Source organism: Uranotaenia lowii, chromosome 2 (assembly GCF_029784155.1).
Source record: "Uranotaenia lowii strain MFRU-FL chromosome 2, ASM2978415v1, whole genome shotgun sequence".
Lineage (NCBI taxonomy): Eukaryota > Metazoa > Arthropoda > Insecta > Diptera > Culicidae > Uranotaenia > Uranotaenia lowii.
In genome coordinates, this window is record NC_073692.1 from 1,591,761 (window position 1) to 1,604,090 (window position 12,330).

A 12,330-nucleotide genomic window follows, 5' to 3' on the forward strand; every position below is an offset into this window, starting at 1 on the left:
TTTTCGTTTTTGTGTTATTTTTCTCATTTTCCATTTAGTCAATTTTTGTTTTTGTTTCATTTTTGCCATTTTTCGGGTTTTATATTGTTTCTTATTTTTGACATACGACACTATTTGTATTTTTCACACTTTTTTAAAATTTTATTTCTTCTATTTTGCATTTTTTGTTTCTGCTTTATTCCTCTTTTTTTTTTGTAGTGTTTTGAATATTCACAAGTTTTTCCATTTTTATAATAATTATTTTTTTTTTTTTTTTGTAAATTATTTATTTGAAACGGCTCATACCTTTAGGCTTTAAGGAGCCAAACTCGTTTTGTTTGATTACAATTGTGTACTTAGATCTAGTTCACTTTTTTTTTTGAAGAAAAAGAAAGATAGAAAGGGAAATATGAATTTATAATAATTATAAATATAAATATAAATAATTATAAATTATTTTTATATTTTCTGTAGCCTTTTATTGAGGTTGGTTTTACCGATTTTACCCGTTTTACCCGTTTAGGCACCCCTGTTGTGATGCGATGTTTTTTTTTCAATGTTCTGATTTCAACTTTTGGTCATATTCATTTACTTCGCTATAAAAATAGAATTGCAGTGTAAACAAAAACAGACCAATTTCCCGTGTTGTGTTCAGTTTTTTCCACGAAAATTTGATTTAAAACACTTTAAAATTCACCTTAAATAATTGTTCCTGGTGTTTTCAATGGCAGAATATAGTGGAGTAAAATCTAGCAAGTTGGTTTTAAAGGGAGAAAGCTCCAGGTAAATGCTTTTGATAATATATAAATATTATTTTAAAATGGGTCAGTACCTAGTTATTGCAATTTTATACTTTTCAATTCACAGAGAATCTAAACGGAAGCACAAGAAACACAAGAAGGATAAAGATTCCTCTTCCAAGCGATCTCGGGTAGAAATAGACCAGGATTCTCAAAAGCACGGTGGCTGGTGGAAAATATCAAAAGTTGCCGAAATAACAGGCTCGATTGCTATCCAGTTTGGGAAGCGATCCTACATTAAAGCCCTGGACAATGGCCTGTTTACATTGGGGGCACCTCATGACGAAGGAGACGGACCAGATCCAGAGGAAATCTTCACAGCAGTGTTGATTAACGAAGAGAAGGTAGCCTTCAAATCGGGTTACGGTAAATATCTTAAAGCGGAAAAGGATGGTATGCTGACTGGACGTTCAGATGCCGTCTCGGCTTTGGAACAGTTCGAACCGGTTTTCGAGGAAGCCAAGATGGCTCTGTTGGCTGCGAACGGTTGCTTCGTATCGGTTGATCCAGAGGACGATGCTCTGGTGGCGATAAAGAAAAAAGTCGGTGAAAACGAAATCTGTGTCATTCGAAGCTGTGCGGTCAGGGAACAGAAGAGTTCCAAATCTGTCCCCGTTGAGGAAGAAGGCGACCTCGGTCAGGTGGAGATAAACTACGTGTAAGTAGTTGAAAATTTTAGGATAGCTTTTGGTATTGATTAAAGTTTAAAAAAAATGTCTTTTCACAGGAAAAAGTTCCAGAAATTCCAAGACAAAAAATTGCGAGTAAACACGGAAGACACAACCGAACTGAGACGAGCCCGTGAGGAAGGTGCTCTCCATGAAGCCCTTCTAGACCGTAGAAGTAAAATGAAGGCGGATCGATATTGCAAATAAGTGATAGATAACACATATCTACTCCTAAAAAATTAAAATAAAACAACATACAGATAATTCGTCTTTCCTTGTTTTTATTTTACCCAATCTTTTGTTCTCTCTCACTTTCTTCTGTCATTGATGCACTTTTTTTCGTTATCTCACGCATAACTTTACAATGTTTACCATTTACTTTCTTCGCTAGTAACAAATCGCTTCAACGCGTTAGGCTTTTCTTTGTTCGATCGATACAGATCGACAATATCAAAATTCATTGAACATTTTGTTGGCTATGATGCGACCTCTCTTTTTTCTCAAGATTCTCACTATACAATTTTTGAAGTTCATAAAATGTTCGGTTGTTTGGATCTTACTGTATGATGTCGTCTGTCCATGAGACGTAGCTTAGTTGTTGTGATTAGTGTTCGTAATGGAATTAAGGTGATAAGTTTTGTTTCCTTATTAATTTTTAGAGTAACATGTATTTTTTGCTCGAACCGGTTTGACCGTTGACCAAGACAGGAGGAACCCTAAATGATTAATGATGTCAAGCGTGTTGATGTTCGATTTCCATTAAATATAAGTAGATATTGTTTTGTCTTAGCTGTGTAGTACCGAAATATAGTTATCTATACTAAAGTCTTCCTGGATTTTCAAGGTGTGTGCCTTTGTTGTAGTGTTATCTTTGAGTTGTAATGCGTCCCACAACTTGTGAGACTAACGTCCAAGTGGTTTCTGCGCTTCGTTTGCCATCATGTGTGCAGATGAATGTCTAATGTTTTTTTGTCAACCAAACGATAAATAATTAAAAGAAAAGGGGACTTCATTTGATTATTTTCTTTAACGGTTTAAGAGTAAACAAAGACAGACGTAGACAAAAACTTTAAGAAACTGCTCAAAACGTCTTGCATCGTCAATGAAAAAAAGTTTATCTGGAAAAACATGTATTGCCTTCGGTTAAAGATATCAATGAAAATGATAACAGAGATTAATGAGGTGTTTGTCCTAAGAATAAAATAAATAGCTTTTTTTTAATATTTGAAAGGTACTGGATTGAAAAAGGAAAAGAATAAAAATTCCTTGATGCTGCCTTTGTATTAAAGTTTATAAAAATAATCGACAAACGTTGAAAATACTCTCATCAAGTATGAATTTCCTGCGAACAACTTGAAAATAGACGTACAAGCAGGTAAACTTAATTTAAAAAAAAAGTTACTGATAAATATTCTACTGAAGAAATCTTTCGACAAAGAAACCAGCTCAAACTACAAAACGATAAAGTTTCGTTGAAAGTCTGTTGTTGTCAATTATAAGAGGAGTTGATTCGATTTCTAGTGGTATTGAGATTTGGAGGAGAACGATAGATCGACATTTAACTAAATCTTTTAGAAGGTTCACACTAACTCGGATGACTTCTTCCACATTAACTTAGTTTAAGGAAATTTCAGTTTTAACCATTAAAATATTCTTATTCCCTCCAATTTACTCCTAGTAGCAGACACCAAAGTCTCAACCTAAATTGCGACTTCGTGAAACCTCTGTTGTTTTTAAAAGAGAGGTTTATAAGTTAAAAAACAATCAATAGATTGTGCGGTTTAAATAAGCGAAATCAGTAGAACGAGACAAAACACGACTTGAGGGAGTTAGAAAACGGTTTTTCTTTGGCTAAGTCCTAAAAAAGTTTCGCCCCTGTGACGATCGGTGGTTAGCACGTGTAAACTTCAGAAGAAGGTGTTTCTCTTAAAAGTGTATACAACTTGTTTATGTGAAAAGAATTTAAAAGAAAAAAGCCTTAAATATGTGAGTAATCATCTCTTGTTGAGACCTGTTTGATCGCATACATATTTTTGCCTAAAGCTGTCTGAAAAGAATGACCGCCGAAAAACCTCCGATTTTCTCATACAAACTACAAAATTTTAAATTATTGCTACGTCTATCTGATTCATCTTTTACGATTAGGAAACACTATGGATTCGCGTGGTAGAAAACTATAGGCTTTTTGTGCTTCAGAACGTCTGTGTATGTCGACAGTAAGTGAAAGGGTACTGATTCAAGATTCCAGTTTCGTTCAGGTGTTGTTCGAGAAGAAAATGGTGTTTCGGGTGTAAATTTGATTGGATGTGTCTGCTCTGTGCTATGATGCTGGCATTTGTATGTTTTTGTTTTTCATCAATCTCCTGATCTGCTACCGGTTTTATAACTTAATAATAGAAGCCTCAGCTAATCGTGGCCTGCATCCGGAAAAGTCTCAACCATTCGACGAATTCGTCTAGCATCACGGGCCCTAAAAACCGAAATTGATTAAGTAAAAAAAGCCAAGAACAACGCTCAAACAATACTCACAGGCACCGTCCACGTCGTAGTTGTTAAGATCATTCGATATAGTACGGGAGAACTCGAGAATGTTACACCATTGATCTTTATTGATCACTTTGTACTTGGACTGCTCCAGGAATTGGGCGAACTGTGTATACAGAGGCCAGTGCTTGCCGAGGAGAAGTTGAAGCATAATTTTTGCTGTATCAATGTCCATGCTACGCTGGTCTTTATCCTGTAATTGGAGAAATAAAAATCTTTTAAAATGAACATTCTGATTGAACCTAAGATCAAGGCTTCATTGCTTAACTAGATCATAATTGATAAAACAATTGATAAACCTACCCGAGCAAAGTCATAGGCATATCTGTAGATCAGCTTGAACGTGTTGGTGTCGTTAAGCAGGTTGCGCATGTGTTCGAGCTTGCCCTGGACCTTGCCGGCGGTGTCGCACTGCAAATCCGTGAGCCCTTTGAGCCACTCGCTCTGTGTGAAGAAGCCCATCTGACGAGCGCCCATTTTATATGCTAGAACCAGCATCGCCACATTCTCCGGCTCAACTCCGATGTCCTCGCAGAACTTTTCCATTCCCTCGGGACCTAAAAAAGACCTCTTTTAGTAAAACACATTACAGCACACTAATGGCATCATACTACTCACCAAGTGTGTCCGGATCGTTCGGTGTTGTGTACTCTCGGAACCAGGTAAGACATCTTTTTTGACTGAAAGCATCATCAACTTTGCTGTATCGTCGTGAGCTGGGAACGAAAACAGAAAACATCGTTACCAAATAGTACACTAGGTCAAATGCGGCTGGCTGACACTTAACACAGGACAATGCGATTGTCGTGGCGAAGCATCAACTACTTAATAATTAAAAACTCTCGCTCGCTCAATGAATGGTTTACTTTTTTTCGCCCATTTTTTCCTTCCTTTCTGAAGCTGCCCCTGCTTATCAGAACTCTCGATTTCACGACGAGTCGTCGTACTGGGAGTTTAATCTGTTGATAATCACTACACAAAGAGAAACCGGGTTGAGTCTTATCACCCGGAGCAACACTTGCAGGTAGAAAATCAAACTCAAACAGTACGAGTTGAGCAAATTTTCAGCCAAATGAGCAGAATTATGATTGCGATGCGATCGTCCCTACTGGTCAGTTGGTTGGGCAGCTTAAGACTTGTCGATCATATTGCAGATAAGTGAACAACCGTGCGTTCCTTTATTTTGGCTCTTGCTACTGCTGCTCTTCGATCGCGATTCCGAAACAGTTGCTCTGCTGTCGTAGCTAAAAATACTTATGATTCTCTTTTTTTTCCGTCCCCTTTCTGTCGTCACTAAGAAAGTCCATCGCCTGTCTGACTGACTGAATTTTTGTTTTTGAGAGACATACCTACTTAATACTTAGATGGGAGGGAGAATGTCTTTACAGGTAGAAGGTGCCTTTTTAGGTGGTGATTGGGGGATGATGGTATGCATTCTATTTTATTTTCATCTGCTTGACAAATGAAACGCTTTTCGGCTAGGGGTGAAAAAGTCGCGTGCGTCGTTGTAACGAAAGCAACAAAAGTTTCAAGATTTGCACAAGATTCAGCGCAAGTGTTAGGTAGGAGCAGACGATGATCACTTTAAGGATTTGAAAAACAATGTTAGGTACATGTTTTTCTCAATTCGACGAAAGATTTCGGAAAATTTGTTGAAAAAAAAAAGTTTGTAAAAACATGTGCACTATTTAAACCTCATCTGAAACAGTTTATAAGTTCAAAGAGAATAATATTCTTTCATACGACTCTATGCCATGCTGAAGGACTTTGTAGTGATAGATTCAAAAAGGTTTGGAATATTTTTTTTCAAAAAGCCAAATTCCATTAATTTTTACTTCAAAAGACAATTCCGACAAAACAAAGGATAATTTCAATTGATTTTGGAACAAATTCCTTGGATTGCAATACATTTTCGTTTACATAAAAATCTATCTATATATTTTTTTGAATTATAAAAACCTTGTGAAGACGAAAGGACATTGTCCAATTAACCAAAATGGCAAAATATGCCGGTCCTATATGCTGTGTCGAGTACGGGTACAAATCGTTTGCCTGCAAAGGCACCGATAAGAGTGGTCTGTGTTGGCGGTGCGATGAAGCCGGCCAGCAGGCGGCTAGCTGCACCAAAGATGCAAAATGTCTCCACTGCGAAGACTGCACCTTCGCGGGGATAGAAGCAGTTCAGCTCAACGTCAACCACTGCCACTCAGCACACAGACTGTTGTGGCAGATGGCATACGAGGAAAAGTTGGACGTGGCGTTACTAGCAGACCCGTATCGCAGGACCTCGCATGGCAGTAACTGGGGAACCGATAAAGCCAAACTGGCCGCGATATGGGTTACAGGAAGATACCCCATACAAAAGGTAGTGTCGGCTAGAGAGGAAGGCTTCGTGAAAGTCAAAGTCAACGGAATTTTCGTGTGTAGCTGCTACGCCCCCCCCCCCCCCCAAGGTGGTCTCTTGAGAGGTGCGGCGTCATGATGGACAAAATCGTAGAAGGTCTCACGGGTAGAAGCCCCGTCGTCATCGGCGGGGACTTCAACGCGTGGGCCGTAGTATGAGATAGTCGCCGTACAAATCCCAGGGTTCAACTTCTACTTGAAGCCCTGGCAAGGCTGAACGTAGACCTGGGGAATGTAGGCGATACAAGGACCTACCACAGAGGGAGCGAGTCCATCATCGACGTCATTTTCTGTATTTCGGACTGGACGAGCAACTGGAGGGTAAGCGACGCGTACACCGATAGCGATCACTTCGCGGTCCGTTATCGTGTGGGCACAAGTACGCGGAAAGGTAGAAGAGGTACCACAACAGGAGCACGCCTCTGGAAGACAACACAATTTGACCGGAACGTCTTCGTCGAAGTGTTAAATTGGGAGCGAAACTTGGAAAACCTGAAGAGGGTACACGCACGCGTATGTGACGTTGCGAGGACGAGGAGGGCCAAGCCGAAAGACACTCGGCGACCCGTCTACTGGTGGACGATGGAAATCGCTGATCTGCGTACTAGCTGCCGGGGCGAGGACTCCGTCAGCGAGAGAGGAGCGAAGAGTGCCCTACGCAAGTGGAAGGTCTGCCCTCTGTAGGACAATCGAGGCGAGCAAAAAAGCACGTTACAGGCAACTCTGCGAGGACGCCAACGACAACCCCTGGAGCGACGCTTACAGAACTTTCATGGCTAAGACGCGGAGCGAGGATGTGCCACAGGAAACGTGCCCGAACGTACTGCGCGAAATAGTCAACGAGCTGTTCCCACAGCACGGGGAAGTTATATGGCCAGGGGTCCCATATGACTGGGATACGCGTGAGCAGCAGATTTCGCTAGAGGAACTGCGTGACATTGCTAAATCCCTCCAGTTCAACAAAGATCCAGGTCGTCTTCAACAGCGTCAGTTGGGCAGTGATTGCGTCGTCGCTCATTCGTATGAGGATTCCGGCATATATCTGTAGGATAGTGGAGTATTACTTCCGTAATCGCCAACTACAGTATATGACCAGTGAGGAACTGGAAACAGTGAGTGTCTCGGCAGGGTTTCCACAAGGATCGATACTTGGCCCGGTATTGTGGAACATCATTTACGGCGAACTGCTGAGACTCCGTCTCCCCACGGGAGTAAGACTTGTGGGATTCGTCGACGACTTGGTTCTTCTGGTATCGGGCCTATTATCCGGAGAGGTACAGCTACTCGCCTGCGGTTCAGACACGACAGCAGACAACATCGTGCGGAGGATGTGTGAGTATGCCAATACTTGGTCAAGGATGGGTTCACCCGGATCATGACTGCCCTGCAGAGGATTCGGAACCAACCCCAGTCCGCGACCGGTGTAAGGTGACTCCTTCGTCGGGGAGCATCTGAGTAGTGTGCGTCCGAACCTAGCAGTAAAGCAAACAAAGATAAGAATTTATCTTCTACGTATGCCGAGCTGTTTGATACGTGGCGTGCGTGTGTAGGATATCTCCACCGTTACCGTAGCGGAGTATCCGAATAGAACGCGCCCTCTGCGACGAAGGCTGCAGGGATAAGACATGACCTTCTCCGCAGTCGAACTCGTAGGGGGATTCACGCCGCAGAATCCTCTCGGGTAGAGTGGTCTCACGTCGCCGTCGGATAGGCCACTCGAGGTAGGATGACGTCCGCGTCGGGATTCATCTGAGTCGCTGGCGTAAAAGACCCGTACTTGTGCTGTGACAGGCGCGAGTCTAGGATAAGCTGTTCTCGATTCGGCATACGGCGGGCAAAGCGTAGGGTTGCCAGCCAAAGGAAGCGGGAAAACTGGACCACGGTAGTGTGGTGTCCGATCCTATCAGTAAACCATACAAAGATAAGACTTTACCTTCTGCGTTTGCCTAGCAGTTAGGTACGTTGCGAACGTTATGTAGGATACCTTCACCACCGCGGAGTTTCCGAATAGAACTGGGGGGGGGGGGATAAGTGGGGATAAGATTGACCTTCTGCGCATCGAACTCGTTGGGATAAGAGTATTCACGCCGTGGAATACTTTTGGATAGTGACTTCACGTCGTCGGCGTGTGAGTCACTCGAGTCGGTGAAGGTCTACGCCGGGAATCATCCGAGTAGTTTCGTAAAGCCCCGGACGTGTGCTGTGACAGGCGCGTGTCCGGGATAAGCTGCTTTCGACCGGCATAAGGACGTACAAAGAGGAGAGGGCCTCAAGCCAAACCAAGCAGAGTCAAGATCTCGAGTCGTTAGAGAAGAGGTTCTTTGTCTTGAATCCGTAACAAGAGGTAGGGTATATATGCTGGAGTTTTGACTTTTTTTTGTCTTTATTAGTGACACTTTACACTTATGAGGCTATTCGTGGGAGTTTTGACTTGAAACCGAATAAACCGATGAGCGCTTAAGCGCGGTCTCCCATCACAGGTACAGTCTTCGTTGCAGGTCTGGATGGTAATTATGGCCAGAGGCCTCAGATGGACTTGATCGCGTATTGTACATAGTATCTAGAGTCGACCAATTGCACCCATGGACCCAGAGTAGCAAACTGGGGGGACGCAGTGGCTATCCGTAAAAAGGATATACCACCGGGGTGATCAACTATTAAAAAAGACATCCGGTTTGAGTTTCAGAGGAAGGGAGATGGTTGTTTTCTCTAAGAAACATAGACCTATTCAACGCCTAGGCAGAACTATTACTCAATCGAGGTGATTCGAGTATCTTGGGGTTGGGTTTGATTCCAAGTATACCTAGAGAGCCCACATTGAGAAAGGAAAATGCAAAGAATCAATTTTCTATTATATTTTCTACTAGCTCTGTTGATGCGATCCGCTCTATAAGATCAGGAAATCTCACACCGTACTTTCTCGAAAAAAAAAACGAAGCATATTGACCACTTTATCAAGAAGTAGCTTCTCCATTACCTTTATCTAGCATTTGCTGTTACCCTCTATTAAAAGTTTTAATAAATGCTTATTAGGTCATCAACTGCATTCCGTCTATATTTATGCGGTAAGCCTTTATTCAAACTTTTAAAAGAGGGCAAGATAAATGCATTAACCATTTATTTTATGACAAATGATCTTTATACCAAACGGCGTAGGACCTTCAAAAAGAAGGGAAATGTAATGGTTACTTTTTTTAGGGAGCCTCTGCATTCTTTTGCCACGTCTTGCCAATCTTCCCTAAAATATTTCGATACGTATCTCTAAATTCCCTCAGTTTAGAGTAATATACACTCAGAGGAAAGTAGGTGAGAGGTTCAAGAAAAATTTACAGTTTAGTGTAGGCAGCGTCAAGTTTTCCTGATTCTAATGAGCACAATTGAGTCATGAAAAAAAATTGCAATAATATGTAATTATATGATGTAAGATTCAGCTGGCGGTGTTGCTGCTTTTTGTTATTCAGGAGAAATAAGCTGACATCAGCTCGCAGCTGATTTATCACATTTTTCGACCTTGTGCAATATTCACGATTCTAGTTTAATTCCAGAAATTAAATTCGGCATTCTTGAAGTATTCACTAATCATCGAGAGATCAAAATATTGTTAAATGTTATATATTACAAAAATGTAGAGTTAGCCGATAAGTATTATCAAAAATATAGTTCTTTTTTTTCTTTTAATAATTTTACAAAAATCGCCTATGTTTATGTTTACTAGAAAATACGAATGAATATACTGAATACAACAAAAGTTCCAGGTAATACCATATGCCAGGTCACCCTAGGTGTGCAAAATCGATTAACTCACCTTTGGCTTTGGCTTTGATAGGCCGTGTTCCTCTGACGCTTGGACGAATGTCGATCATCTTCGCTTGGTCCCATGTCCGGTGCCGCCGTTGTGGACCGGCGTTTGCCTCTGGGCATTTGTTGTGATGCGCGGTGATCAATTTTGAAGGCCGTTCGCTAATCGCGGAATCCGGTCGAACAATTTCAATTAAGGGATTACCAAAAAAAAACCCGATGGTAGACTAATATCAGAGTTGTGGGGGCAGTCTTTCGGTTTCCGTACAAGCCTAGAACGTTATCACAGGCTGCCTTCCTTCGTCGATTCCACACTCCAGCTCAAAGTGATCTGAAAAAATCAACACAAATTATTGCTCTGGGATATATCGATAACATTGTTCTGCGTCATCATAATTAACATAGAAGTTTATTTATTTCATTCAAAACGTCATTTCTCATTTTGCAACGAACGAATTTCGAGCAAAGCAGATACATTTTTCTAAATTGGATCTACATAACAATTTTAAGAGTAAAATTATAAAAATGAAGAAAATTATAAGTTTTGTTTTTATGCTAATAAGCAATGACTATCTGGAAGAGAAAAAGGCTGCTGGAACGAAGTAGGCGGATCCTGTTTTTTTTTGGAAAGCTTCATATTCGCGTTATTTGCAATCTAGCAGAAATGATTTTTTTTAAATTGATAATTCTACCATACTGCCGCTCATAGCAAGTCCGTCCCATTTGCGTTTTTGTTGAAGTGAGAAAAACGGCATTGAAAACTCGTAAATAGTCCAACGCTAATTCGGCACTTGTATGCGTTTTTTATCAAAGTAATCAACAGAATCTGTCACTGCTACGGCTAATGGAAGATTTTAGCTTTATAAGGATTATTTTTTTGTTTTGATTCTGTTGAAAATCATTTGCTGGGCCCTTATGGCTGTGGGACCGACTTGCGATGATTTATGCTATATGGGACCGACTTGCGATCATTTGTTCAATGGGACAAAATTTCTTGAGGTTTTTTTCAATGTTCATCAGAACAAAGTACTAAAAACAAAGTTTTCTCTTGAAACTACAGATAAAACTAAAGTGTTTCCAGCGATAAACTGAAAACTGATGAAAACGCAAATGGGACGGACTTGCTATGAGCGGCAGCATATTACTCACCAGTCAAATATGCTTATAATGTTTTCAAAGTTATTACCAATCCTCTTTTTAAGGAAAATTAGAAATTTCTTCCGCAAACACGCGCACCTTGAAATCGAAACTTGGTTCGTCTATCACGGGACAAGAATTCGCCACGAAATATACCCAAATCAGTTTCCGACCACGCCGTGCATTTTTCGCGTAGAAAAACTTAAACTGGAAATGTGGAAAATTGTGGAACGAGTCACTTTTGATTTATGCTTAAACGATTGATTCACGAAGAAGACATTACCACTTTTCCTCCTTCCCCGTTCGGATTTTTGGACTTTTTGACAGTAACAACCAACCATTAGCCAGCCATTGGCCTCACTAACGCCTTAATTTTTGAATACGACAAGCCCTATGCGCAAAAAGGATGAAGTAATAATTCCGTTGGTTTCACACTCAGCAGTTGAACGCGTTGAACGTCAACTTCAAGAGGGATACTCCTGTACGAGGAAGCAGTATAGCACGAGCCGTGCTAACGCCAATTTGTGAGATGCAAATAGTAAACAAAAGCGCGATGGCGTTTCAGACACAGTTAAAAAATAATCAGCCAAATAAACTGGAAATTGCAAGTCTCACATAAATTCAATTATTTAAATTAAAAAGAACTTAAATTTAATTTGCAAAAAAAAAAAAACGTAATCTAATCGTTTTTTGTTTTACGAATAAACTGATTTAAATCCACGTTTCCAGACTATTTAATCTTTGTTTTGTTGTTGATGTTGATACGAAACAATCGCGATACTGCAAGGCGAAATATTTGAAAAAAGAAAACTAAAAGTGGCCAAATTATGCTTCGGGAATCATTTTTTAATATTTTCGTTCGATAGAGAAATATATCGAAATAGATATCACGAAAAGGCGAGCAGAATCGATCTTTCGATTGTTGTTCTCCTTCTACCACCTTCTACCTCCTTTTAATTTTCCACTGCATGTTGCTGTTGTGATAAATTTGCGTAAAAATG

General features: G+C 40.6%; 2 protein-coding genes across 5 annotated transcripts; one reads left to right on the forward strand and one right to left on the reverse strand.

Annotated features, from left to right (window-relative positions):
• Positions 1 to 589: 589 nt before the first annotated feature.
• Positions 590 to 1,711, forward strand: LOC129746702 (protein FRG1 homolog). Its single transcript, XM_055740553.1, has 3 exons — positions 590 to 762; positions 847 to 1,437; positions 1,507 to 1,711. The coding sequence occupies exons 1-3, from the start codon at positions 704 to 706 to the stop codon at positions 1,652 to 1,654; spliced, it is 798 nt and encodes a 265-aa protein (XP_055596528.1). The 5' UTR covers positions 590 to 703; the 3' UTR covers positions 1,655 to 1,711.
• Positions 1,712 to 1,716: 5 nt separating this feature from the next.
• Positions 1,717 to 11,719, reverse strand: LOC129746703 (DCN1-like protein 4). Of its 4 annotated transcripts, XM_055740555.1 has the most exons (7): positions 11,613 to 11,719; positions 11,342 to 11,536; positions 10,200 to 10,523; positions 4,610 to 4,707; positions 4,295 to 4,548; positions 3,977 to 4,184; positions 1,717 to 3,917 (listed from the first exon to the last, which is right to left on the reverse strand). In XM_055740555.1, the coding sequence occupies exons 3-7, from the start codon at positions 10,313 to 10,315 to the stop codon at positions 3,850 to 3,852; spliced, it is 744 nt and encodes a 247-aa protein (XP_055596530.1). In that variant the 5' UTR covers positions 10,316 to 10,523; positions 11,342 to 11,536; positions 11,613 to 11,719; the 3' UTR covers positions 1,717 to 3,849. The 4 variants fall into 4 exon arrangements, with proteins under 4 accessions (XP_055596530.1, XP_055596531.1, XP_055596529.1 ...); XM_055740556.1 differs by having other exon boundaries at positions 11,379 to 11,645; XM_055740554.1 differs by having other exon boundaries at positions 11,342 to 11,645.
• Between the last annotated feature and the right edge of the window lie 611 nt (positions 11,720 to 12,330).